We start from the raw sequence: 26,997 nt of genomic DNA on the forward strand, positions 1-26,997 counted from the left end.
ATGATGAGCCTGAGCTGTTGTAAACAGAGGTGGCCAAGATAGGACAGGGGAGAGATTATGTCATATAGGTGGTCGGTAGCATACCATAGAGAGCAGGTCAAAATCTCCTGCTAATGGAAAACCGCATCCAATTCGCAAAAGTGTGAACCCATCCAAAAAACTTGCATTCATAAAGAATACAGAACACAAGGAGAAAAATCAACAGCCTTACCCCACTCAGTGCCATCACCCGCACTTCTTGATTCTCCTCCATCAGTATCGTCAGATACCAAAAAGTCAAACTCCTTCAAAGCCTCTTCTGTGTCCCGGTCTTCATTGGGATCAGGTATAACTCTTCTCCTTACAATCTACAAAAAATATGCAATGATGCCACTATTTTAAAAAGAACATAAATATGTATAATGACACAAAATTGGGTATATACTTTAATCAATGTTGGTTAAGGTCTTAAAACATACTTCTATATACAGTTTGTATTTCTATGTAAAAGACAAAAAAATACTGTGCTTTAAGCATTGCATCACAGTGATTGTACTTTACAGCTCCTTTATATAATGAAAAACATTAGGAAAGCTCAAAACGAAGGAAAAAATAAAAATATATGCGACTATCTTACAACTTCCACTGCCTATTGAAAACTGGAGCTTTACAGACCACAGAAAAATCACAATAAAACTTTGCTACCACAGTCTGAGGGCACCAGATAAAGCCTTCATTTCAAAAAGGTATTTTGTAAAGAAAATTCTATTCCTTACACGTTTGTGTGTACAAGAACATTGGCATTTCATTTGTTCTCCCTTTTGTGCCTTACAAGTATAACTAAAGACCTTTTTTTTTTAGTTTTGGAATTCCCAATTTGGATCACCCAATTTCCATTTGAGGTGGGATTAGAGGTCGACCGATATGGCTTTTTCTCTGGCCGATGCCAACATTTAGAAATTGGGGCTGTTTTCTTTATCGGCCTAAAATACCAAACACTCACCCACTCCACTCCAGCACACATTTGATGTCCTCAGTACAGGAGGCACTGGCAGGTGGCACTGGTTTGGAACTGACAGATGGCACTGGTTGGTGGCACTAGCAGATGGCACTGGTTTGGAACTGACAGATGGCACTGGCAGGTGGCACTGATTGGCGGTGACACTGACAGGTGGCACTGACAGGTTTCACACTGAGCCAAGTGTAACCGTATGTGAAACTGACAAGTAACACAGAGGAGAGAGAGAGAGTGCTGTCAGAATTGAGCTCGATGTGGGGGTGGGAGGGACCCGGCCGGTGTGGGCGAGACCTGGCAGCTATATTACACCAGCCAATGATTGGGCTGCTTAAGAAAGGGGGCAAGGCCACATACATGTAGCGGCCCGCCCAGATACCATCCCATTGGCTGTAGCTGCTGGGTCCCACCCTGGCCGGGTCCCGCTCACCCCCGACATCGAGCTTAATTTCTGACAGCTCCTCTCTCTCTGTTACTTGTCAGTTTCACACACTCAGCGCGGGCGCTTGATGCGTGCCAAAGCCGCTGAGTGTGGAGAAGGGAAGAGGAGCGGCAGTCAGTGTTAAATATCGGCCTAATTTTGATAATAATCGTCCAATGTCGATTTATCAAAAATGGCCAAATATCGGCCAATATATTAGCCGGCCGATATATCGGTCGACCTCTAGGTGGGATATTACATGTAGATTAATGGAGGCTTTACCTCCCTCATGCCAAGCCACAGGCTGGAGGGGAATTCCATCCACACAATGTTATTTCCACAAAATAATAAAGATCCAATTTGAAATATATGACAATTTAAAACAGTTTGATGTCATTTAATTTTACTTCATGTTACGAAGGCAGTTTTTTTGTTTTTATCTTGAACATATGACCAGCAGTAGAGGACTAGAAGCTCCTCTTGCTTATGTTTCCCTGCAGACAGACTGGGTAAGGGCAGGGTCATGTGACAGCTGTATATCATTTAGGAAAAAGGTAATTAGATGTTTAAATTACAATGCCATCATCCATATACAGAAATAGAAGGGACAATATGAATTTAACTGTATGTGCGTTTAATATCACTTTAAACCGAGAAAGGGGAGGAGGGTAAGCACCGCTTGATAGACTATGTATAATCATGTATGCTCATTGTTTTACATTTTACCAATTTACAATGATTTTCAGCTTGCCATTTTGACTGGATACAGAAAATCTATATCTGTTATTTTTTTTTTGTTATGAAAATGGCCGATACAAGTAATGCTTGTTTACGCCTTGTTCAGGTGCTTAAAGGTAAGGTGGCTCACCGTTGCAGCATCAATCACAGTCTTGTCTCTGCCGTCATTTTCTTCATCATCCTCTTCATCGCTAAACTCAGCTGCAGCATTTTCCAGAAATTTAAAGGTCTCGAGAACAGAAGCAGAGTCTGTCATATCTGGTTTCCTATTTTCAGATGAAAACAACAAACGTCTAATTGGCAATGTTTACAATACCTTTCATCTAAGTCAATCTAAAATTTATACTGAAATCATAACTTTGCACAAAAAAAAGAAACCAGAGGCTGACGTTACTAATGTATTCCTAAACAAATCAAATTATTCTTCAGTTTTTTAATACAAGTGTGTGTGGTGAACTGTAAAATGAAAATAGCCAATCTTGGCAATAGATGCGGGAGGTAGGGAACACAAGATATTATACTTCGGAAGGATTGATTTAAATGTATATTTATAAAGGACAACATTCTACCACATTAAAACTTCTTGCAATTTGTATGCGACTGAAAAGTAGATGCCAATCAAATGAACCTTTAATTATGGTTTGTCAAGTCCTCTTCAGTCTCCTACCTAGCTAGGCTCGATAACCACCTTCAGCTCAGCAACTGCAATCACTTAAATAAAAGATTATAAGGAAAATGAATCCAAGGAGCTTGGACTATAAATGAACTGACAATATTAGGAGAATACTGAAGAGGAATAAAAGGCGCCTAGCTAGGAAAGCCTAACAAAGTGTGCAGTGCAGCAAAAAAAAAAAAAAAAAAAAAGACACACAACAATGAAGAATTAAAGAAAACATTCCACCTAACCAAGTTCATTTATCTTTGATGATGCTCACCCCAATCATATTTTTGTTTACTTCTATATACTAGAAAACAGATTCACAACCGTGTTAAAATGGTTGGTATTGTGAAACAACCTGAACAAAAATACCAAAAGAAATTATTTGCTGCAATCCTAAGTATTTGCACCATTAAACTGCAATTAACCTAATCCACTAACACTAATCTAATCTACTGCAACTTGTATGCGGCAAAAAGCTTTCTGAGCAAATTTGAGCAGAAACATGGGGCTTAAACAAGACTATCCAACAGGCCAGTAAAGACATGCTTTACAATGTACAGGTCCAACAACCCCTTTATGACCAGCATTTTTTTTGTAGCTTATTTGCCTAGAAGAAGTTCAACAGCATTGGCATGTGTACGGTAACAGGACAGTAACTCGGTTACTATAACGTTGCATTTGAGGATATAAAATTGGATTTGCTGTCAAAAAGGTGCACCACATACGTGCAGGCTGACATGTGAATGCAATAGGGTCTGGTAAATAATGCCGCAAAGCCATATGAAGTAATATTTTTGACAAAAAAAAAAAAAAAAGTTAAACAGGCAGCACATTTCCGTTATTATAAAGCACCGATAAAGGAATAACTTTTTTAAATGTTTCCAACTGGAACACACTTTTGTTTTTAGATAAAACATGGGAATGCTAGAACCTCCATCAACCTTTGTCAGTTTCCCTGTTGAAGATTATCTGAACTTCTGCTAGAACATTGTCCCTACCAGAAAGTGAGGGAAATCTCTCCAACAGAGATATCTAGCATGATCTAACATTACATTATTTATATATATATATATATATATATATATATATATATATATATATATATATATAAAATAATTAGGGTATAGATACTTGCCATGTCAGTGTTGCAAGGGGAATATTTGAAAAGCAATGCGTAGGACATTCAATACATATTCACTGAAGGTGAATCATACTTGTGCATGGGTTTTAAATGGCAAAAAAGTACATAAATATGGCTTTTATCTACTCTTTCTAGTAGTTACAGCCACCTTTACTGCAGAATAAATCAGCTGGAAAATAAAGTTTAGTATTCTAGTCTAGTTTGCACCCTTATGAATATTGTAGAGCATTGACAGTTTAGTTTCCAATTGAATAAACATGGTTTTTATATTTTAAACATTTTTGTAAAGATCTCAGCGCACCGGAGAATAAGATAAAAAGTTAACTAGATACATATCAGTGCATAATAAAACAAAAAGGTGCAACAAAAATGGATTTATGATTTCTATTCTGTTAATTTTTGCCACATCAGTTTTTCTCCCTAACTTGCTGGTGTAGTTAGTTTGAGTAAAATAAAAGTAGTACATCTGAAAGTGAACTATAACTTACCCTATGATGAGAGGATTGGGAAGCTCGGTCTCTGTGCCATTGACCATTGAGTCTTGATTTGTATCTGTAAGTCTGTCTGAAGAATCAGCAGAAAGGCCTAACAAAGCACGAACCCGCTTTGACTTCACTTCCAATATGGTGTCTGTGTAGCCGACCTCTTGCAAATACCTACAGAGAAACAAGGCTTATACAATAATCTATATAGATTTTCCTTGTAAAAGATCACAACCGTGCCAAACCTTCCAGCAGCACTTTAAATGGACACAATGATGAGACATAGTGCAGCACTGTATTGGCTAATAAACCATCTGCTACCAGTTACAAGGGTTGTCTGTACCAGCCTCTACAGTCACTGGACAAAGGAAAGTAGTAACTGGTACAATTCTTTATTCACTGGATGATGGGCAAAGGAGAGGGAAAAGAAAACAAATGACAGGAATACACTTGAACATATACAAAAATGATGGTAGCAAAGATTCCATGATCAAAAACCAAAAGAGAAAAATAAAAAAATAAATCACAAATTAACTTTTTTTAGGTCAGTCAGATCAGTCGAATATAGAAACTACTTACTGCCTTAGTAACTGTCGACTCTGTTTCCATATAAACTGGCTGTTCTGTTGTGGTGGTTGGACATCCGCCTCATTTGTTTCATCTAAGAAAAGAACATGAATTCTGAACGTCTGATTTCAAAGTACTAAGACTTAACAACTAGTACTGTATCTGTTTTTGTTTCTCATCTGATCAGTTGAGAGTATAGGAGCATAGATAAATAAAAAACTAAATAAGTGCATCTTTATAATAAAAGGCAGGAAGGGCCCAATAAACTCAGCCTACTAGAAGGCAATAAAATACATTTATTTTTCCAGATGAAATCTACAGACAAGTTCTACCTTTTGTTCCTTTCATGTAGGATGCAAAGTGCAGAATACCTTGGCTGCTGACTTTGCACATCATTTCATAAACTCATAGATGGGGGTTACAGGCATTTAAATAAAAACTGGGGGTGGGGGGAGAGAAATGTCAGGGGAGAGGAGAAGCACAGTATTGTCGATCTCTGACCCTCTTACCCAAAAGTGCCCCTATGATAGGACCATAAAGATCTGTGTCAATAGGCTTTGGGCTAATGCAGCTTGTTTTCAGGTGCATTCTTTTTGCATTGGAGATGGGCTGGAGGTGCTTCAGAGCTCATTCACTATTCACCGACAAGTGCATTTTACTACCTCCCAGGCTGCAAATTCCCTTTTGCTCCTGTGATACAGCATTCTATTCACCCTGGTGCGATTGGAATTGTCAAATCGGCAGCATTTGCTGGCAATGAAATCGCTCTAATCAGAGCGACGCCGCATTTTTGTAAAGATCACCACATTCTTACAGAGTTGGACCGTGGCGAACGAATGTAGCCTCTAAACCCAGGTTTACACTGGGCTGCGGGATTGAAGCTGTGCAAGTTCAGCTAAAGTCGCACAATTTCACTCCCGCTGACAGTACTGATTTCGGCCACGATTACAGAGACATCTGCATGTTTCTGTACAGATGTCAATGTAAATCGTGGGCCGAAATTGCAAAAAGTAGTACAGAAACTACTTTTTAAAGCACGATGTGAACATAGCAAGCAATATAAGAGTATAAATTTGGTATATAATATACGTAACCATTCCAATACTAACATGATGATCCACTGTACAACAAACAATAAAAGGAAACATAAAGAGTAAAATCAATGGGGATGTCGCAAAGCAACTGAAGCAGTCCGCAGAGCAGCAGATGGGTGGCGTACATCCCAGGATTAACAAGCTGCAAACATCCACAAGAAACACTTTGGGAGAGGAGAGGATACTCCAAGTCTACCCTCAAAAAAGCAGATCAGAAAACAATTAAGCTATTCACCCCTTAAAACTTGTAAATGATGACACAACACATGTCATCACTACCTACTTTACACAACACAAGCAAATTACTTAGACGTATCCTAAACAAGTATTGGCATCTGCTTGTTATGGATTCTTTGCTTGCTCCTTTTGTGTCAGCGGTACCAGCTGTCACCTACAGGAGGGCCCCCTCTGTAGGCGACAAGCTGGTATCAAGTGAATATAGGGCTTCAAGAGGTGACATGTGTAAAACTTTAGGCATTTTCCCTTGCAGGGGATGTGCCTACTGCCAATATATCAAAAATATTTAGTTACACAATGGCCACACTTTTCACCCTAAATACAGTATGTAAATTGCAGGACCCCCACCGTGGTATATCTACTCTCTTGCGACTGTAAATGTTACTATGTCGGGAAAACTATAAATTCTGGAGACGCATATATCAACATATATTAAGTATACGCAAACGTGATCCTGACGTACCCATTGGTCGACACATGGCCTCAGTCCATGCTGCGTCTATCCCCAAAGTACATTTTCTGGCCTTGGATCGCCTACATCCTAGCCACAGAGATGGCAACCTCAATAGGCATTTAACTGCAAGCCTTTCCTCCCTGGTTTTGTGTCAGGGGAATGCGAGTTAAACCTCTAATTTCTGGGATTGAGAGTCTTGAACTCCAAAAGGAATTAATGCTTTGCGACATTGCTGTGTGCCCCTATGCTATGACATCCTGGGACCCCCATGCCAAATATAATACCATATACAGAATTCTTTAATTAATCTTCATTTTACATCTGCTCGTCCCTGAAATTCTATATCCTTGGCCAGGGTTTGACAAATTTGCTTGGAATCCAAGAGCCAGCTAAAAAAGTTAGGAGCCAGAAAACGCGCCCTGTCCCACTAAGCTCGCGCACAGAAGTGAACGCATACGTGAGTTGGGCCCATATATGTAAACGGTGTTCAAACCACACATGTGAGGTATCGCCATGATTGGTAGAGCGAGAGCAATAATTCCAGCCCTAGACCTCCTCTAACTCAAAACATGCAACCTGTAGAATTTTTTAAACGTCGCCTATGGAGATTTTGAAGGGTAAAAGTTTGTCGCCATTCCACGACGCAATTTTGAAGCGTGACATGTTGGGTATCAATTTACTCGGCGTAACATTATCTTTCACTATATATATATATATATATATATATATATATATATATATATATATATATATATATATATATATATATATATATATATATATATATAAAAATTGGGCTAACTTCACTGTGGTCTTATTTGTTTATTAAAAAAGTGTATGGTTGCCCAAAAAAGTGCGCTTGCAAGACCGCTGCGCAAATACGGTGCGACAGAAAGTATTGCAACGACCGCCATTTTATTCTCTAGGGTGTTAGAATAAAAAATATATATAATTTTTGGGGGTTCTAATTAGAGGGAAGGAGATGGCAGTGAAAACACTGGGGAAGCTCCATTAGAATTTCTGGTTTACTTGTCATGCCAATGGCCACCGCAAGATGGCGCCAGATCACAGAAGTAAGCTTCTGCAGGCTTAAGCTTCCTTCCCCAGGCGCCAATTCTAGTCGCAATTGCGACCGGGTGCCTGGATTTTGATGAACCCGGTCCTTGGCTATTTTCATTCCCTATTCATATGTTATATTTTTTCTTCCTTTCCCTGTTTGCTTTTTCCTATGTATATAATTTTTGTTTAATCAATCACAGCTTGTTTGTCCTTGTATGTTTCTCCACTGAGGTTTTTGAATCATTAATTGCCCACTATGACTATCATGACCCCCAGATCTAGGGTTTCCACTTCCTGCTATCCACACAGCCTTTTTGCTGGGCGGAGCTCCTACCCATCCCCGCCGCATCATATGACGCTGTTGGGGAATACTTAGCACGGTGACGCTTTGATGCATGACGTTATCCCGCTCAATGAGCGGGGCTACGCAGCGCACCCTTGCATCAGTGAACTGCCTTTTCCCTTGTCCTTGGAACCCCCGATTGGCATCTTTGATGTCAGGGTAACAGCACCTCCTTCCCACGGCTTATTGGCTCTCTCGGAGGAATACTCCCTATATAAGAAGAGACACCTGACAGGCATGTCTCTGATTGAGCATTGCTGCCATTGTGGAGTTATCTGCATTGGTGTGTTGAAAGGTAATGTATGGTGGGGTGATGAGATACCCGATTCCCCCCCATCTTATTTCTATGAAACATTCATCCTGTCTGCTGATGTTTACGTAGTATGTGTTAATGCGCTCTTCCAATTGCATTAGATATTGATACTTTTTTGGCTGGTGTAGCCTACAAGGCGTTTCTTGTAGATTTTTGCAACTTGCTCATCCTGGGATGTACGCTCACCCATCTGCTGCTCTGCAGACTGCTTCAGTCACTTTGGGTGTCCCCATTGATTTTATTCCTTGTGTTTATTTTGTTTATTGAACTGTGGATCATCATGTGAGTATTAGAATGGTTACATATATTATATTACCAAATTTATACTCTTACATTGCTTGCCATGTTCAAACCGTGCTTTACAGTGTGATTATCATGCGACTACGTTTACATTTCAGACAAAGAAAATTAAAGTCACCCAGACATAATCTTCCCTGAAGGAATACACATTGTTCATCCTGAAACATGTTGGGCTATACGCAAGAAATCTCTATTAACTGGCCACAGCAGCACAGGGCATAATGTCCTTTTCTTGGGTTCGACAAATATGTTTTGATGTACCACCATTTTTTCTAATTTTGTACTATATGTTTTACATTTGCCTTTATGTCTATATATAAAAATGTTATAAAAGTGGCATTATATTGCCTTTTACTATAAAATTATCTTTATGACCATTTCTGCCTAAAAAGTGCTGCACCAATCCAGCACTATGGTATAGGCGTACAAACCTTTTGTATGTTTAGGATGTTAGCCGTCCAAACACGAATACATCCCATTTCCTCTTCAAGCCGACAATGACAGCGTCCGCAAGTGAGGGAGCCTGTCATCACAGACTGCTCCTTCACTATATATGCACATCTCTTCTCTCTCCCTCTCAAAAAATGACAACTCCAGAATAAAAAGGGAAAAAAATCTGACAGTTATAGTCAGCGCTGGCAAGTGGGGGAGCCCGTCTGTACAGACTGCTCCCTCACTAAATATATTGCTCTTGTCCTGTCCCTTTCCTTGCACAAACTGCCCCCCTCCCAAAGAGGGCCTGTCACTTACCTGCTATCACATTGGGGACCATTGGTCCCCAATGTGATAGCAATTAAAATAGTAAAAAAAAAAAAAAAAAAAAAAAAAAAAACACTGATAAACCGATGTCAAACTGATCAGTTACTTGCGCCGAAAAAACGTGACTGAACTGATGAAACAGAAGGCATGTGTGAAAAGGGGCCTAAAAGGGTGACAACCGTCTAGTAGTCCAATGGGGTGATGGCAGTGTGCCACTCGGTACGCCCTGACAGTGTGCCACTCGGTACGCCCTGACTAGTTTCGTGTCAAAGCACTTTCTCAAAGGGCACCCTTTGGACACTGCCATCACCCCATCGGACTACTCGATACTATACGGGTTTACCTGCATGCTGCCGGCCGGAGCTGCAGGTTTGAGGCCGTTTTTTAAACTGCAAAATGTGAGTTGTTTTCTTACTATTTTGTTTAAATACATTTTTAAGTGATTTTACACTATCGAGGCATCTATGTCTCTTCTTGTGTGCATGTGACCATCGCCGTTGGAGCCACTTTTGGATGACCCAAATTGTACTGCCTGCCTCTCTCATCGAGCCTAGCTGTTTTGCCAAGTACTACATGCTGTTTCTGGTCTCCTCTCAACAAGGGACCATTTATATCTGGTAAGCGGACTTGCATACACGTGTGGTGGAGGTCTTCAGCTGCATGCCACTATCCTTAAGATCCATATTGGGATTCAGCTTCACCAGGGTGGATGTCACATTTTCCTTTGGACTTTGTTATTCTTTTATTTTTATCTTGTTTATAGAACCCTGCTAGCCCTCCTGGCGTGGACTATAGGGGTCTTCTTTGTGTTTTTCGGACATTTACTAAGGTTTTCTCTCACTGTGTAGATAGAGATGCTCAAAAAAAGTTAAAGGGACACCTTGAAAACATATCAGATTTCAAAGGGGAAAAATCTCATGCTGGATATCTATACTGATATGGATTGGGTAATGTGTTAGGAATGAAAGGATGGCACATCATTTGATGGAAATGAAAACTATCCACCTACAGAGGGCTAAATTCAACGACACCCCGAAAATCAAACTGAAAAAAAATATGCAGAAACTTGTCCATTTTGCTGAAATTTCATTGCAACAACTCAAAACGGTCCTCAGTAGTTAATATGGCCCCAAGTGCTTGTATGCATGCCTGATAACAAAAGGGCATGCTTCTAATGAGACAACGGATGGTGTCCTGGGGTATTTCCTCCCAGATCTGGACCAGAGCATCACTGAGCTCCTGAACAGACTGAGGTGCAACCTGGCGGCACCGGATGGACCGAAACATAATGTCCCAGAGGTGTTCTTTTGGATTTAGGTCAGGTGAGCCTGGGGGGCATTCAATGGTATCAATTTTTTCATCCTCCAGGAACTGGCTGCATACTCTCGCCACATGAGGCTGGGCATTGTCGTGCACCAGGAGGAACCCAGGACCCACTGCCCCAGCGTATGGTCCGACAATGGATGCAAGGATTTTATCCCGATACCTAATGGCAGTCAGGGTGCCATAGTGTAGCCTGTAGAGGTCTGGGCATCCCTCCATGGATATGCCTCCCCAGACCATCACTGACCCACCACCAAACTAGTCATGCTGAGCGATGTTACAGGCAGCATAAAGTTCTCCGCGGCTTCTTCAGACCCTTTCACGTCTGTCACATATGCTCAGAGTAAACCTGCTCCGATCTGCGAAAAGCAAGGGGGACCAGTGGGCGGACCTGCCAATTCTGGTGTTAAATGGAAAATGCCAATCGATCTCCACAGTGTCCCAAGTGAGCACAGAGCACATTAGAGGAAGTCGGGCCCTCAGGCCACCCCCATGAAGTCTGTTTCTGATTGTTTGGTCAGAGACATTCACACCAGTGGCCTGCTGGAGATCATTTTGTAGGGCTCTGGCAGTGCTCATTCTGATCCTGCACAAAGGAGCAGATACTGGTCCTGCTTATGGGTTAAGGACCTTCTACGGCTCTGTCCAGCTCTCCTAGAGTAACTGCCTCTCTCCTGGAATCTCCTCCATGCTCTTGAGACTGTGCTGGGAGACACGGCAAACCTTCTGGCAAGGACATGTATTGATGTGCCATCCTGGAGGAGTTGGACTGCCTGTGCAACCTTTTTAGGGTCCAAGTATCGCCTCGTGCTACCAGTAGTGACACTGACCCAAGCCAAATGCAAAACTAGTGAAAAACTGTCAGAAAAGATGAGTAGGGAAAAAAAAAATGTCAGACACCTCCACCTGAAAAACCATTCCTGTTTTGGAGGTCGTCTCATTATTGCCCATCTAGTGCAGCTTTTGTTAATTTCAATTAACAGCAAAGCAGCTGAAACTGATTAAAAAAAAAACGCTGTATACACCCCTCCCCCTCTGCTACTTAAGTGACCAGATCAATATCCCAGGAGTTCCGATTCAAAAGCGTTCCTTCAATTTTTTGGAGCAGTAGATGTATATCTATATATCTCTCTACCTATTACACACACACAGAAAATATTGTCAAAAATATTGTGATGCCTGCCTTTACACGCACATGAACTTGCCATTAAAGTTCATGTGTGACTACAGGCAGGTGTCCCAATACTGTTGACAATATAGTGTACACAAAAATATAGTTTTTTACAGTGGAACCTTGGATTACGAGCACAATCTGTTCCAGGAGAATGCTGGTAATCCAAAGCACCCGCATATCAAAGCATGTTTCCCCATAGAAGTCAATGGAAAAGGTATTTGTTCCGCATTGACTTCTATGGCATGCTATTAATAATCGCATGTGGCCAGAGGTGGGGGCACCGGAAAGCCTTGGAAATACTCGAGGACAGCTTGGCTGATCTCGGAAACACTTGGGAACCGTTCTGAGTGTCACTGGTGCCCCGCACCTCTGGCAAAAAGCGGTACTGCACACCTCATTAGCATGAATTCTGCTTGTGTTGCGATTCAACACGCGCAAACTGAGAATGTAAAAAAAAAAAAAAAAAAGTTGCTCGTCTTTCACAAACACTCGTTGTGCACTTTAGTCATAAACCAAGTTCAACTGTATCTCAAATTTTTCTACAGCAGGGTTTCAGGCCATGAATTTAAACAAAATGAATTTTTCGTCACTCAGACCAGCGCACATTATTGAAAAAGCATAAGATCTATTGTAAAGTGGAGGCATGATATGATTTAGTTGCTGATAAAGCTCAATCTATTCCTGCTGCAACACGGAAGCCTTTTCTTACTGTCTGAAAGACTTAAACAAAAACAGCGGCTTAGTGAGCTCAGTCAGAGACAGCAAATGTGTGTTTGATTCAGTAAAAAAAAAAAAAAAAGAAAAACATGGATAAAATGCAATAGAAAAAAGGTACGTTATTTGTAGAAGCATCTGGGCAGGTGATATGTCCGCCGGAGGCCCACGATCTCGGTGAGGAGAGGCAGAACAGGGAAATGTAACGTACACAAAGCATTTCCTTGTCCTGCCTAGTGACTCGACAGGGATCTACTGCTCCCAGTGATCGGGAGCAGTGATCTCCGTCATGTCAGTGGTAGCCCACCCCCCTACAGTTAGAACATGCTGAGGGAACACACTTAACCCCTTGATCTCCCTAGTGTTTAACCCCTTTATACAGTAATCAGTGGCTATTTTTAGCTCTGATCACTGTATAAATGTCAATGGTCCCAAAATAGTGTCAAAGGAGTCCGATCGCGATAACTTTTGCGCAAACCAATCAATACACACACACTGCGATTTTTTTTACCAAAAATATGTAGAAGAATACATATCGGCCTAAACAGAGGATGAAATTTGTTTTTTTATATATATTTTTTTGGGGATATTATAGCAAAAAGTAAAACATATTGCTTTTTTTTTTTTAAATCAGTCTTTTTTGGTTTATAGCTCAAAAAATAGAAACCGCAGAGGTGACCAAATACCACTAAAAGAAAGCTCCATTTGTGGGGGGGGGGGGGGGGGGGGGATTCAATTTTGTTTGGGTACAGTGTTTTGCACGACCAAGCAAATGTTAAAGCGACAAAGTGCCGTATCGCAAAAACAATCTTGTCATAAGGGGGGGGGGGGGGGTAAAATCTGACGGGGCTGAAGTCGTTAAACAACTCAAACCTTGATTTTTGTGTTGCTCTGTATTCTCACAAGTTGTAACAGCAAAATTCAAAGCTGAACTCTGGGATAAGCAAGTACTTTCTAAGCCCTGGTTTACACCAATGCGACTTGACAGTTCAAAGTCCCATGACAAGTCGCACCCCATTTGAGGCAATGGAATCGGTCAAATTGCTGCGATTCAAGTCACAGCAACATTGAAAAAAAGGTTCCTGCACTATAATTGCACAGATATCAGCAAACTGCACATGAAATCAAACTGCTTTGAAGGTCACGCTGCAGTATCGCGACTACAAAACTGCACTGGTGTGAACCAGGGCTTAACCAGGGGGGATCTGTAGTGGAGAAGGATCTGGGGGTTTTAGTTGATCATAAGCTCAATAATGGCATGCAATGCCAAGCTGCGGTTTCCAAAGCGAGCAAAGTCCTTTCTTGTATTAAGAGAGGTATGGACTCCAGAGACAGAGATATAATTTTGCCCCTGTACAAATCATTAGTAAGACCTCATCTGGAATATGCAGTTCAGTTTTGGGCACCAGTTCTCAAAAAGGATATCGAAGAACTGGAGAAAGTGCAGAGAAGAGCAACCAAACTGATAAGAGGCATGGAGGAGCTCAGCTATGAGGAAAGATTAGAAGAACTAAATCTATTCACTCTTGAGAAGAGGAGAATAAGGGGGGGATATGATCAACATGTACAAATATATAAGAGGTCCATACAGTGTACTTGGTGTTAAGTTATTCACTTTACGGTCAACACTGAGGACAAGGGGGCACTCTTTACGTCTAGAGGAAAAGAGATTTCACCTCCAAATACGGAATGGTTTTTTCACAGTAAGAGCTGTGAAAATGTGGAACAGACTCCCTCCAGAGGTGGTTCTGGCCAGCTCAGTAGATTGCTTTAAGAAAGGCCTGGATTCTTTCCTAAATGTACATAAAATAACCGAGTACTAAGATTTGTAGGTAAAGTTGATCCAGGGTAAATCCGATTGCCTCTCGGGGATCAGGAGGGAATTTTTTCCCCTGCTGTAGCAAATTGGATCATGCTCTGCTGGGGTTTTTTGCCTTCCTCTGGATCAACTGTGGGTATGGAGTTGGGTGTATGGGATTGTATTGTGTTTATTTTGTTTGTTTATTTTTTTGTGGTTGAACTGGATGGACTTGTGTCTTTTTTCAACCTGACTAACTATGTAACCACTTCAGCTCCAGAAGGTTTTACCCCTTCATGACCAGGCCATTGTTTGCTGTTGGGTACAGCGCTACTTTAAGTGTCGATTGCACGGTCATATAATGCTATATGCAAAGTTTATATCATCATCTTCTACATATAGACCTTTATTTTGGTGGCATTTGATCACCAATGGGCTTTGGATTTTTTGGCCTATACACACAAAAGGGCACACGTTTTAGGGAAAAAAACATTTTTTTTTACTTTTGGTTATTAAAACATACCCAAAAGAAAAGAATGTTAAAACATCAAATTTTTTCATACATGTAAGCCAAAATGTGTTCTGCTACAAAAAAATCCCAATAAGTGTATATTGATGGTTTGAATGAAAGTTATAGCATTTACAAACTATGGTATATATACCGGAATTTTTCTTTATACTAGTAATGGCGGTGATCAGCAACCTCTAGTGGGATGGCAGGCAATCTGACACGGACACTTTGTGGGAACTATCTAACTGCCACTAATACAGTGATCAGTGCTAATATACACTAACTCTGTACTAATGACACTGGCTGGGAAGAGGTTAACATCAGGGGGCAAAGAATTAAATCCGTGCCTAACACTGTTTACTGTGTAAAGGTGTGTTGATTTTACTAAGCAATGTTCCGGTTTTTAATTCCCTATTTTGTTGTTTATATACACAAAGCTCTCTCCCATCACTCGCTCCGATGATCGGCGGGTTCTGGCTATATATCATTGGCCTGGAACCTCCGATTGCCATGCGCAGGAGTCAGGGACAGCTGGACGGAAATGCGGAATCACACATATTTTATACATACACAGTATCTCAAGAGTGGGTACACCCTCCCATTTTTGTAAATATTTTATTATATCTTTTCATGCGACAACACTGAAGAAACAACACTTTGCTACAATGTAAAGTAGTGAGTGTACAGCTTGTATAACAGTGTACATTTGCTGTCCCCTCAAAATAACTCACACAGCCATTAATGTCTAAACCACTGGCAACAAAAGTGAGTACACCCCTAAGTGAAATGTAAAAATTGTGCCAATTAACCATTCTCCCTCCTCCAGGGCACGTGACTCATTAGTGTTACAAGATCTCAGGTGTGAGGCTGGGTTCACACTACTACACTACTTTCATCCTACTTTGCTCTGCTACATTGGTCCTACATTTATCCTACATTGGTCCTACATCCACCCTACTTTCATGAACAGGATACTACTTTGGTCCGACTTCAATGATATTCAATGGGCCTGAAGTAGGATCAATGTAGGACCAAAAGTAGTACAGGGAGCATTTTCAAAGTCGGACCGACTTGTGTAGGACGCTACAAGACGCTCTCATAGGGAAACATTGAACACAGAGCAAAGTAGGATGAAAGTAGTGTAGTAGTGTGAACCCAGCCTCTATGGGGAACAGGTGTGTTAAATTTGGGTTTATCGCTCTCACTCTCTCATACTGGTCACTGGAATTTCAACATGGCACCTCATGGCAAAGACCTCTGAGGATCTCAAAAAAAGAATTGTTGCTCTACATAAAGATGGCCTAGGCTATAAGAAGATTGTCAAGACTCAAACTGAGCTGCAGCACAGGTTCCACTCAGAACAGGCCTTGCCATGGTCGAGCAAAGAAGTTGAGTGCACGTGCTCAGCATCATATCCATAGGTTGTCTTTGGGAAATAGACGTACGAGTGCTGACAGCATTGCTGCAGAGGTTGAAGGGGTGGGGGGGTCAGCCTGTCAGCGCTTAGACCATACGCCGTACATTGCATTAAATTGGTCTGCATAGCTGTCGTCCCAGATCATGCACAAGAAAGACCAGCAGACTAAAGACATGGATCACTGGAACCATGACTTGTAGTTTGACGAGAGCAAGATAAACTTATTTAGTTCAGACGGTGTCAAGCGTGTGTGGCGGTAACCAGGTGAGGGGTACAAAGACAAGTGTGTTTGCCTATAGTCAAGCATGGTTGTGGGAGTGTCATGGTCTGGGGCTGCATGAGTGCTGCCAACACTGGGGAGCTATAGTTCATTGAGGGAACCGTGAATGCCAACATGTACTGTGACACTGAAGCAGAGCATGATCCCCTCCCTTCGGAGACTGGGTCGCAGGGCAGTGTTCCAACATAATGACCATAATGACCCCAAACACACATCCAAGAAGACCACTTCCTTGCTAAAGAAGCTGGTAAAGGTGATGGACTGGCCAAGCATGTCTCCAGACCTAAACCCTATTGAGCATCCTCAAACAGAAGGCAGAAGAGCACGAGGTCTCTAACATCCACCAGCTCCATGGAGGTGTAGAAGAAAACTCCAGTGGCAACCTGTGAAGCTCTGGGGAACTCCTTGCCCAAGAGGGTTAAGGCAGTGCTGGAAATTAATGGTGGCCACACAAAATATCGACACTTTGGGGTGTACTCACTTTTGTTGCCAGTGGTTTAGACATCAATGGCTGTGTGTTGAGTTATTTTAAGGGGACAGCAAATGTACACAGTTATACAAGCTGTACACGCATTACTTTATTGTAGAATTGTGGCCGGGTTTCAGTTTTAAGCAGTTCCTGCTCTAGCCAAAATTAAATAGTTGGGCTTTGGATATACTTAACCAGTTCCCGACCCGCTCATGTACATTTACGTCAGCAGAATGGCACGGACAGGCACATCAACGTACCTGTACGTGCCCTGCTTGACGGGGGTCGGGGGTCAGATCGGGACCCCCCCCCCCCCCCGGTACATGCCGCTGGTCGGTAATCTTCACGAGCGATCCGGGATGAGGGGGCGGCGGTTCGTTTTTGTCCGCCCCCTCCGGATCGCTCCCCAGCCAATGCGCTTCCTCCCCCGCCCTCCTCCACCTGCATTGTAAACACAGGCAGAGGAGGAAGTGATGTCACCGCTCCTCCCGCCGGTATATTCGTCCGGCGGAGGAGAGGAGAGGAGACATCACACAGTGAGTACACAAGCACTACACTGACACACAGACACATAGACACACAATCCCCCCCCCGGTCACCCCCCCCCCAGTCACACTGTCACTAAATAGCAGTGATCATTTACTGATCACTGCATTTAGTGTCAGTGTGACAGGCAGTTAGTGTTAGGTCCAGGATAGCCCCCTACCCCCCCAATAAAGGTTTTAACCCCTTGATCACCCCCTAGTTAACCCTTTCACCCCCCTTTTGCCAGCGTCACTAAGCGATCGTTTTTCTGATCGCTGTATTAGTGTCGCTCGTGCCACTAGGTAGCTAGTTTTTTTTTGAGGTTCGCTGCCATGTTTTTATAGCGTTAGAAAATTTATGGGGGTACCTAACGCTATAAAAACATGGCGGCGAACCTCAAAAAAAAAACTAGCTACCTAGTGGCACGAGCGACACTAATACAGCGATCAGAAAAACGATTGCTTAGTGACGCTGGCAAAAGGGGGGTGAAAGGGTTGACTAGGGGGTGATCAAGGGGTTAAAACCTTTATTGGGGGGGGGGTAGGGGGCTACACTGGACCTAACACTTTTAACCCCTTGATCACCCCCTAGTTAACCCTTTCACCCCCCTTTTGCCAGCGTCACTAAGCGATTGTTTTTCTGATCGCTGTATTAGTGTCGCTCGTGCCGCTCGGTAGCTAGTTATTTTTTGAGGTTCGCCAGCCAGGTTTTTATAGCGTTAGGTACCCCCATACATTTTCTAATAAAGGTTTTAACCCCTGATTGCCCCTAGAGTTAACCCTTTCACCCCCCTATTGCCAGCATCACTAAGCGATCATTTTTCTGATCGCTGTATTAGTGTCGCTGGTGCCGCTAGGTAGCTAGTTAGTGCCAGTAATGCTTACACCCACGTGCAAAGCATACTCCCCCCATATGTGGAATTACACCCCAAAATACATTATGCTGCTTCTCCTGAGTACGGGGCTACCACATGTGAGACTTTTTGGGAGCCTAGCCGCGTACGGGACCCCAAAAACCAATCACCGCCTTCAGGCTTTCTAAGGGTGTAAATTTTTGATTTCACTCCTCACTACCTATCACAGTTTCGAAGGCCATAAAATGCCAAAATAGCACAAGAACCCCCCAAATGACCCCATTTTGGAAAGTAGACACCCCAAGCTATTTTCTGAGAGGGATGGCGAGTCCATGGAATATTTTATATTTTGACACAAGTTGCGTGAATATGATAAACCGATTTTTTTATTGCACAAAGTTGTCACTAAATGATATATTGCTCACACATGCCATGGTTATATGTGGAAATGCACCCCAAAATACATTCTGCTGCTTCTCTTGAGTACGGGGATATGACATGTGTGGGACTTTGAGAGCCTAGCCGCGTACGGGGCCCCGAAAACCAAGCACCGCCTTCAAGATTTCTAAGGGCATACATTTTTGATTTCACTCCTCACTACCTATCATAGTTTTGAAGGCCATAAAATGCCAAGATGGCAAACAACCCCCCCAAATGACCCCATTTTGGAAAGAAGACACCCCAAGCTATTTGCTGAGAGGCATGTTAAGTCCATGGAATATTTAATTTTTTTGCCCCAAGTGATTGAATATTGACAAAAAAAAAATAAAAAATTACAAAACGTTGTCACTAAATGATATATTTCTCACACATGCCATGGTTCTATGTGGAATTGCACCCCAAAATACATTCTGCTGCTTCTCCTGAGTACGGAGATACCACATGTATGGGACTTTTTGGGAGCCTAGCCAAGTACGGGACCCCAAAAACCAATCACCGCCTTCAAGATTTGTGTGAGTGAAATCAAAAATTTGCGCCCTTAGAAATGCTGAAGGCGGTGCTTGGTTTTCGGGGTCCCGTACGTGGCTAGGCTCCCAAAAAGCCCCAAACATGTGGTATCCCCGTACTCAGGAGAAGCAGCAGAATGTATTTTGGGGTGCAATTCCACATATAACCATGGCATGTGTGAGCAATATATCATTTAGTGACAACTTTTTGTAATTTTTTTTTTTTTTTTTTGTCATTATTCAATCACTTGGGACAAAAAAAAAAAAAAATATTCAATGGACTCAACATGCCTCTCAGCAGTTTCCTTGGGGTGTCTACTTTCCAAAATGGGGTCATTTGGGGGGGGGGTTTGTACTGCCTTGCCATTTTAGCACCTCAAGAAATTAGATAGGCAGTCATAAAATAAAAGTTGTGTAAATTCCAGAAAATGTACCCTAGTTTGTAGACACTATAATTTTTGCGAAAACCAATAAATATACGCTTATTGCGATTTTTTTTACCAAAGACATGTGGCTGAATACATTTTGGCCTAAATGTTTGACTAAAATTTAGTTTATTCGATATTTTTTATTTGTCATAAGAAAAATATATATTTTTTTTTAATTTTCGGTCTTTTTCCGTTTATATCGCAAAAAAAAAAAAAAAAATCGCATAGGCAATCAAATACCATAAAAAGAAAGCTCTATTTGTGGGAAGAAAAGGACGCAAATTTTGTTTCGGTACAACATTGCATGACCGCGCAATTACCAGTTAAAGCAGCGCAGTGACAAATTGTAAAAACACCTTGGGTCTTTGGACAGCGTATTGGTCCGGGGCTTAAGTGGTTAAGGGCTCATTCACACAAGCTCTTAGCTCCAGGCAGCATTGAGAGCATTTTGCTCAAATTTTCTACTAGATCCGGTCTGTGTGCAGATAGCCTGCATATAGAGAATGGATACACCCACAGCGTCTCTGTATCCGGGTCAGTGCTCCATCTCTGCATACCTGTCAAACTCCACTGTGCAGGCGAGTCCATACAGCCAATCAGAATCCATTTGTTTTTATATGGCCTGCCTGCACCCAGCAAAGCGCTAGTAGAAACCATAAACAAAAAGGGCTTGTCTACACTACATGGGGCTAAGCGTCCATGTGCACAAGCTGTTTATTATCTAAACCCAAAAAATTGCCTTTAGTTAGAGTGGAGACAAAAACACTGACCAGTTTTTAATGCGAAGGCTGGTGCATCCAACATGTTACACCCCGAGTATGGGTGTAACATGTTATCCTTTAAAATCATTGCGCCTCAAAGCACCCCTCTGACAATTTTTTAACTTTCACCCCTGAAGGGGGGTCAAGATTTTTTTTTACCTTGGTGAAAACAATGCAATGCTACTACCTCCACAGACAATCCAGGTCAGCTCTAAAGCCGGTGCTCTGGCAAAATGGTTGCAGAGAACTCACAAGCAGTCAGTCCAGAAAGAAGGCCCATCTGCATGCATCAGCAGTGTGAGTTTATATTTATAACAGAGTAATACAACCACAGACAGGTCAACATGTTTTGGCCAAACAGACCTTATTCATGGCATGACCCTCCCTAAATGCTTACCAGAGTCCTCTCTTGGTCCAGTCCTGTGCCTGTCCAGCTTGGACTAACGTAAACATTTATGTGCCAGACCTGGCAGATCCCTGTGGAACCTGAAAATCGAGGTAGCAGGCACAGCAACTACAACGATTGCTGCTAGCTTCTGTGGCCAGTGCCAAGCTGCCCAAGAGAGGTCGCTTGCTCAGCATGGATGCCATTCAGAGAACACTTTGCATTTTCTCAATGAATGCAAATCATTTTCTTACTGGATGAGTTGGCGACAGTGAGGTTTTTGCCCCACCTCTCTACCTTATCCAATCAGAGAATGCATTACATTCTTTAAAGAAAACCCAAGTGCACTCTGATTGACATCCATGCAGAGTGACCTCCTATGTTCGCTATGCAGCAGGGCAGCTGCTCGGCAAGGAACCTGGAGCTAGTAGCGACCACTGTAGTATCAATGCCCGTTACACAGATTTGCAGCCGCCACATGCTTACTGGACCAATATGGATCAATGTACCTATGCAAAAAAAAAAAAATATATCCATACCTAAACTTTAGCTTTAATCAAATCAATACAATCATACTATTTTAGCAGAGACCTATTTGAAGATTGTCAATTTGGACATCTTATAAATCCTATATAGTACTTTTCTTTCGGCTGTCCTACTTCGCAAGAATGTGGTACCTCACAAAAAAGGGACAGGATTTGAATGGAATCTATGTTCATTACCTAACCAATGCTAAAATGTGAGGCTGCTTCTTTAAAGGCAGGACATACAATATGCAATTTTCTTTTCTTCAACCATGGGCTGAAGGAAAGAAAACTGTTCAGTTCCCCCATTAATACAGTATTCATGGGAGAATCCCTCTCGGTGCTATTGTGTTTTGTTGGGGCGGAGCCTTCCTTTCGGCAGAATACAACTTCTTGCGACTATAGCCAGTCGGCAGTGATCAAGCGAAAAATACACGACAGGCTGATTGTATGGATCGACCTCAGTACAACCATCCTGCATATAGGCTAATCTACATTTTGACAGTTCCTGGTGAACCAGACAACTTTTTAAATATCTATGCAATCTATGATTGCAGCTTTTGTGGTAACAGGAAAGGCCCAAAAAAATAAAAATAAATAAAGGGATTACTATACAGTCTGTTTCTGGGAATCTTCAACCGTGTATGGTCCTGACTTGGCAAGGGGAGAATTGGAGCAGCGCAGTTCCGGGAAGCCTGTACTATAAGCCATACACCCCTGGTGGGGTAGTGGAAGCTGGTGAGTGGGGACCCTTGTGGGGGAGCACCAGAACCACTGCGAATCCACTATCTGTGTTATAGGAACACTTCTCGCACTGCAAGAGCCTGCACCAAATAATCCCTGTTTGGAACAATAGAACTTTGTTACTGATTTACATGGGACATTCTTTCACCAATGTGATGAACTTCTGCTTTACTACATAGTAGTTGTTTTTTGCTAATGGTTGTTTATTTTCATTAATTATTTGATATACCCAAATTTTTACAGGGTGTATCAGTGTATTGTTGCATTTGTGTGGCACATTCACTTTGTGTATAATTTAGTTTTTGTCATCACTCTACTACTGTGACTAGGAGTGTGTCGCAAGGACACTGCACTTACCTATATTAGGGTTGGTATAGGTACACATATGTCACATTATTGAACAATACAAATCGTATATACTTATTTTTTATATACTCCTTTGGATATCTATTCACTGACACTGCTTTGGGTATATGGATGCTTTTGCACATTGAATAATTTATTAAGCAGTTCACATATTAGGACCCTTGTTTAGGAGTCCTTTCCCCCTACCTGTATATAGGGGCACATAGGGGTAGGCAGCGCCATCACCCCCATTCACACACACTTTTTCAAAAAAAAAAATATTATCTATGGCCAGCTTGATCTGTACCAGACAGGTGACTGAATGTGTCAGTGGCCTGCTTGATTTATTCCTTTAAGCATATTTTAACTACTAATAAAGCAGAATGCCCAATACAATTCTGTGTAATCCCTCGAACATTTCTAAAATACTAAATTAAACACACACATAAGTATACATTTGTAAAATTAAAACCACTTCAAGTAGCTTTTTTTTTTTTTTAAGTGTCCTTGAAGACACAGCTACTTGAACCGCCTGCCCGTCTTTAACTATTGAACATTACAGACAATAGAGCAACTTACCGGAATCATAATTTGGAGGCTTCATATCTCCCTGATTTAATTCTGTTCCATACTTCAGCTTGTGATATTTTGCCCTTTAGATGAAAAAGTAAAGAAAGATCAGCTGTTGGTACTCGTAACTTTTATTTTGCTAAATTTTTATCAATCGGGAAAGGATTTCATTTTACTACATAAAAAATATCACATTGATGCTTTCAACTGCTGCCTTAGTAAATTCAGAGTCCTTATTTCCCAATACAGCGAGCATTTAGGCTGCATTCTGTGATGGACATGTTGAACATCTTCATATTCATATCAGGGACTCTAATTCAACCACCATGCCCCTAATGAATGTGTGCGTGTGTATTATATATATATATATATATATATATATATATATATATATATATATATATATATATATATATATATATATATATATATATATATATATATATATATATATATATATATATATATATATATATATATGTATATATGTATATATATATATATATATATATATATACACACACATATATATATATATATATATATATATATATATATATATATATATATATATATATATATACATATATATATATATATATATATATATATATATTGTGACAGGAAGTCAGGTAAATCGGGGGGTGTTGTCACAGACGGGAGATACATTTCTGCCATGTTTAGAAAATTCACCAACTTCTGTGTCCATTATAGCCATAATACTATTTGTATTATTGTGTAACATTGGCATCATCTTGGTTTTAAAGGTGGTATCTGTTATGTTATAGTCACGAATATTGGAAGAATACAAGTTTCTTCTCTGTATCAATAAATGTAATCCTTTTCTCTTTTTCGCACCGCTATTCTTTGTTTTAATTTTTATATAGACAAAAAGGTTTTAATCGCTTATTTTAATTATTTAAGTGCGGTATAAATATTTCCGTAACAATTTCTACCTGTGAATTTGTAGTTTAAGCCCAGGTTCACACTGACCGTAGGATTGAAATCATGCAAGTTCACCTGAACTCGCAGTTTCATTCCGCGTGTCAGTCCAATTTCGGGAGCGATTTCAGAGATATCTGTGCAGGTTCCTGCATAGATGTTTATACAAATCGCACCCTGAAGTCGCCAAATGTAGTACAGAAACTACTTTTGGGAATTGGTGCTGTGCCGCACAGATACTGACGGTGCCAATGCCGGATTTGGCATGCGATCTGATATGTCAAATCGTATCAATGCAAACCTAGGCTGAGGCTACAAAATGGTCAAACCCCCGAAAAATCTATTGATTACTATAGTGCCTGTTTACACCCAAGTGCTCTTTTGGCTGTTGCTCAAAAAAAGTACAGGAGTTATTTTTTTCAGGCCTGAGTAGACCATAGGGCATTGAAATTTGAAGCTTTCGCTTTTCTACCAATTGACCACCTAGAGACAAAACATTTTTATCGTCAGCATAAATCTAACCATATTTTTATCATCAGCTTACTTAAATCGAATGATATACACATACCAACTAGAACCTAAAATGTAATCAACTTAATCTTCGCCCCCACATTTTTCATCCTACAAGGGAAGACATGGAGTCATGTGCGCACCATACCCAGTAGTACTGGGTTCATTTCCCCACTCCAGGCAGTTAAACAGAAAAGAGGGAAGCGTGTGAGTGTCTGTGTAACCTGCTATTTCAATAGCATGGGCGCAGCACAGGTGCAGTTGAAGCTGATAATGTTAGATTACTTTTTTTTAAAACTTTGCAGGAGGATTTGGGCAAGAATTTTATTTTTTTTGTCATGCAATGAAAAGAGAATTTATATAAAGAAAATGGGAACGTCAGAGCTAAAGCCTAAACTATATGGGTGATGTTGATAAGACATAAATAGCAGTAATCATTTCAAATCATTACTGACAAGAGATATGGGATATACAAGAGAAATGTATTGTGAAATAATACATACCTTTCCTGCTTTAAAGCATATTCCAACATTTTTATTCTTCTAACTAGGTCTTTCTTTAGGTTCTCTTGCCCTTTCCTTTCACCTTGCAGAAAGGCTATCTGTGCCTATAAAACAAATAAAGAAATATAAAATAACCGGACAAAATAATAAGAATTAAATATTGCATAATAAAACAAAACTACATTTACATATGCTTTTTATTTTAAAGGAGAAGTATGGGTATGGGGTTTGGAGTCCAGGCACTTGTCAGATCCAGACTTTCAGAGTCGGGATGACTTGGTGCCTGGACTGATCTGAGAGATGTCAGCAGAGAGCGGACTGGACTGCTCAAACCGGGTCACAGGAGTGCAAAACGAATTGCACTCCTGTGACCGATAGGAGAAGCCCAGCCAAATGAGCTCAGGCCGGATTTCTCCTTTAAATATACTATTGCCAATGTTTACTCTTGCTCAGTTATATACTACAATTGAAAAAAAAAAAAGGGAAGAAGATCTGTAGCTTATTTGTAAGAGACAGTGGATGCCACTTTCAGTTAACACACACATTTTACTCCTCACCATGTCCTGCATCATACACAAAAGTAAAAATCACAGAACTTAAAAATAAGTGGTTGTTATATATCCCCAGAGTGCAGTACAGAAGTCATAAGATCAAGGCATCCAGGATACCCAAACATAGACCAGGGCCTATTGCTGCACCTACCTCAGTTTTATAATGGGATAAAGGGCAACTCTATCCCACATCTTTATTGGACAAATAGTCCCCCTTTCACACTAGATGAGTTATAGATCGTAAAAAGGGTGCACTTTAGCTGCAAGTAGCCAAGTCACTTGGATCGCTCTATTTGGCTAGGATCTAAGCACTGGAGCCTCCGACCTTTGTCTTGTGTGTGCTCTTCAGGACATCAATCCAAAGCATTGAGGGAATGGCCAAAACAAGGCAATAGAAGAAAATAGGAAAGAAAAAGAAGAGCACATAGGAAAGTGCAACCCATCCGATCCAGATATGTACCATCTAAAGCCTATCATCCAGATAAAAATTTGATCCAGGGATCCCATGTTTTCTTAAATCAGAGCAATTTTATCATGCAAGATAGCCAAAAGAAGTTTGTTAACCATAATGCATGACACAGTTTGGTCTTTATCAGTTTAAATCTAAATCGCGGTCGATTATCAAGATTCTTCCCGCCACAAAAATAAAATATCCTTCTTAGTGTCCCACAATCTCCTTCACTGGGCAACCCAGAAGTGCCCGTTGAGCTTTCATGAGGTTTACTTGGGCAAGAGTAAACATCTTGGTGCAGATCCAATATCTCTTTACTTTTGGACATGTCCAAACGTGAAAAGCTGTACCCTCTTGGTCACAACTTTTGAAACACTGGAGTGTTTCACCTAGGAGTCATGATGCTTCTCTAATTGGAACCATAGCTTTCAGTTTTTAATGTGCAATGTTTCAAGGCCTACCTACCTCGAACACTTGGAAAGCACACTAGTGCCTTAACCAAATCTGTATATTTAAGTATTAAAGCGGGGGTTCCGTGGCCGAAAGTACACGCCCCGTTGTGATGGTATTGCATCTAGTAGACACTGCGGCGAGCTCCCAGACATCACTGCTGCGTCGGGGAGACGCCTACTTCCGCAGGAGGGAAACCCGGAAGTCATTAAAAAAAGAGATTTTTAATACAGCTTACCTGTAAAATCTTTTTCTTGGA

The 26,997-nt window shown here is 41.1% G+C and overlaps 1 protein-coding gene across 2 annotated transcripts in view; it reads right to left on the bottom strand.

The window, feature by feature from the left end:
- Positions 1 to 26,997, bottom strand: part of STRN (striatin) — a 159,954-nt gene that overhangs the window by 71,571 nt on the left and 61,386 nt on the right. For both annotated transcript variants that reach the window (XM_040350860.1, XM_040350861.1), the window contains exons 2-7: positions 25,287 to 25,390; positions 23,341 to 23,414; positions 5,017 to 5,098; positions 4,444 to 4,611; positions 2,284 to 2,419; positions 212 to 347 (exon numbers count right to left, since the gene is read on the bottom strand). In XM_040350860.1, the coding sequence (XP_040206794.1) occupies positions 212 to 347; positions 2,284 to 2,419; positions 4,444 to 4,611; positions 5,017 to 5,098; positions 23,341 to 23,414; positions 25,287 to 25,390 (700 nt within the window). The remainder of the gene's footprint in view (positions 1 to 211; positions 348 to 2,283; positions 2,420 to 4,443; positions 4,612 to 5,016; positions 5,099 to 23,340; positions 23,415 to 25,286; positions 25,391 to 26,997) is intronic.

Source organism: Rana temporaria, chromosome 4, assembly GCF_905171775.1.
Source record: "Rana temporaria chromosome 4, aRanTem1.1, whole genome shotgun sequence".
NCBI classification, from domain to species: Eukaryota; Metazoa; Chordata; class Amphibia; order Anura; family Ranidae; genus Rana; species Rana temporaria.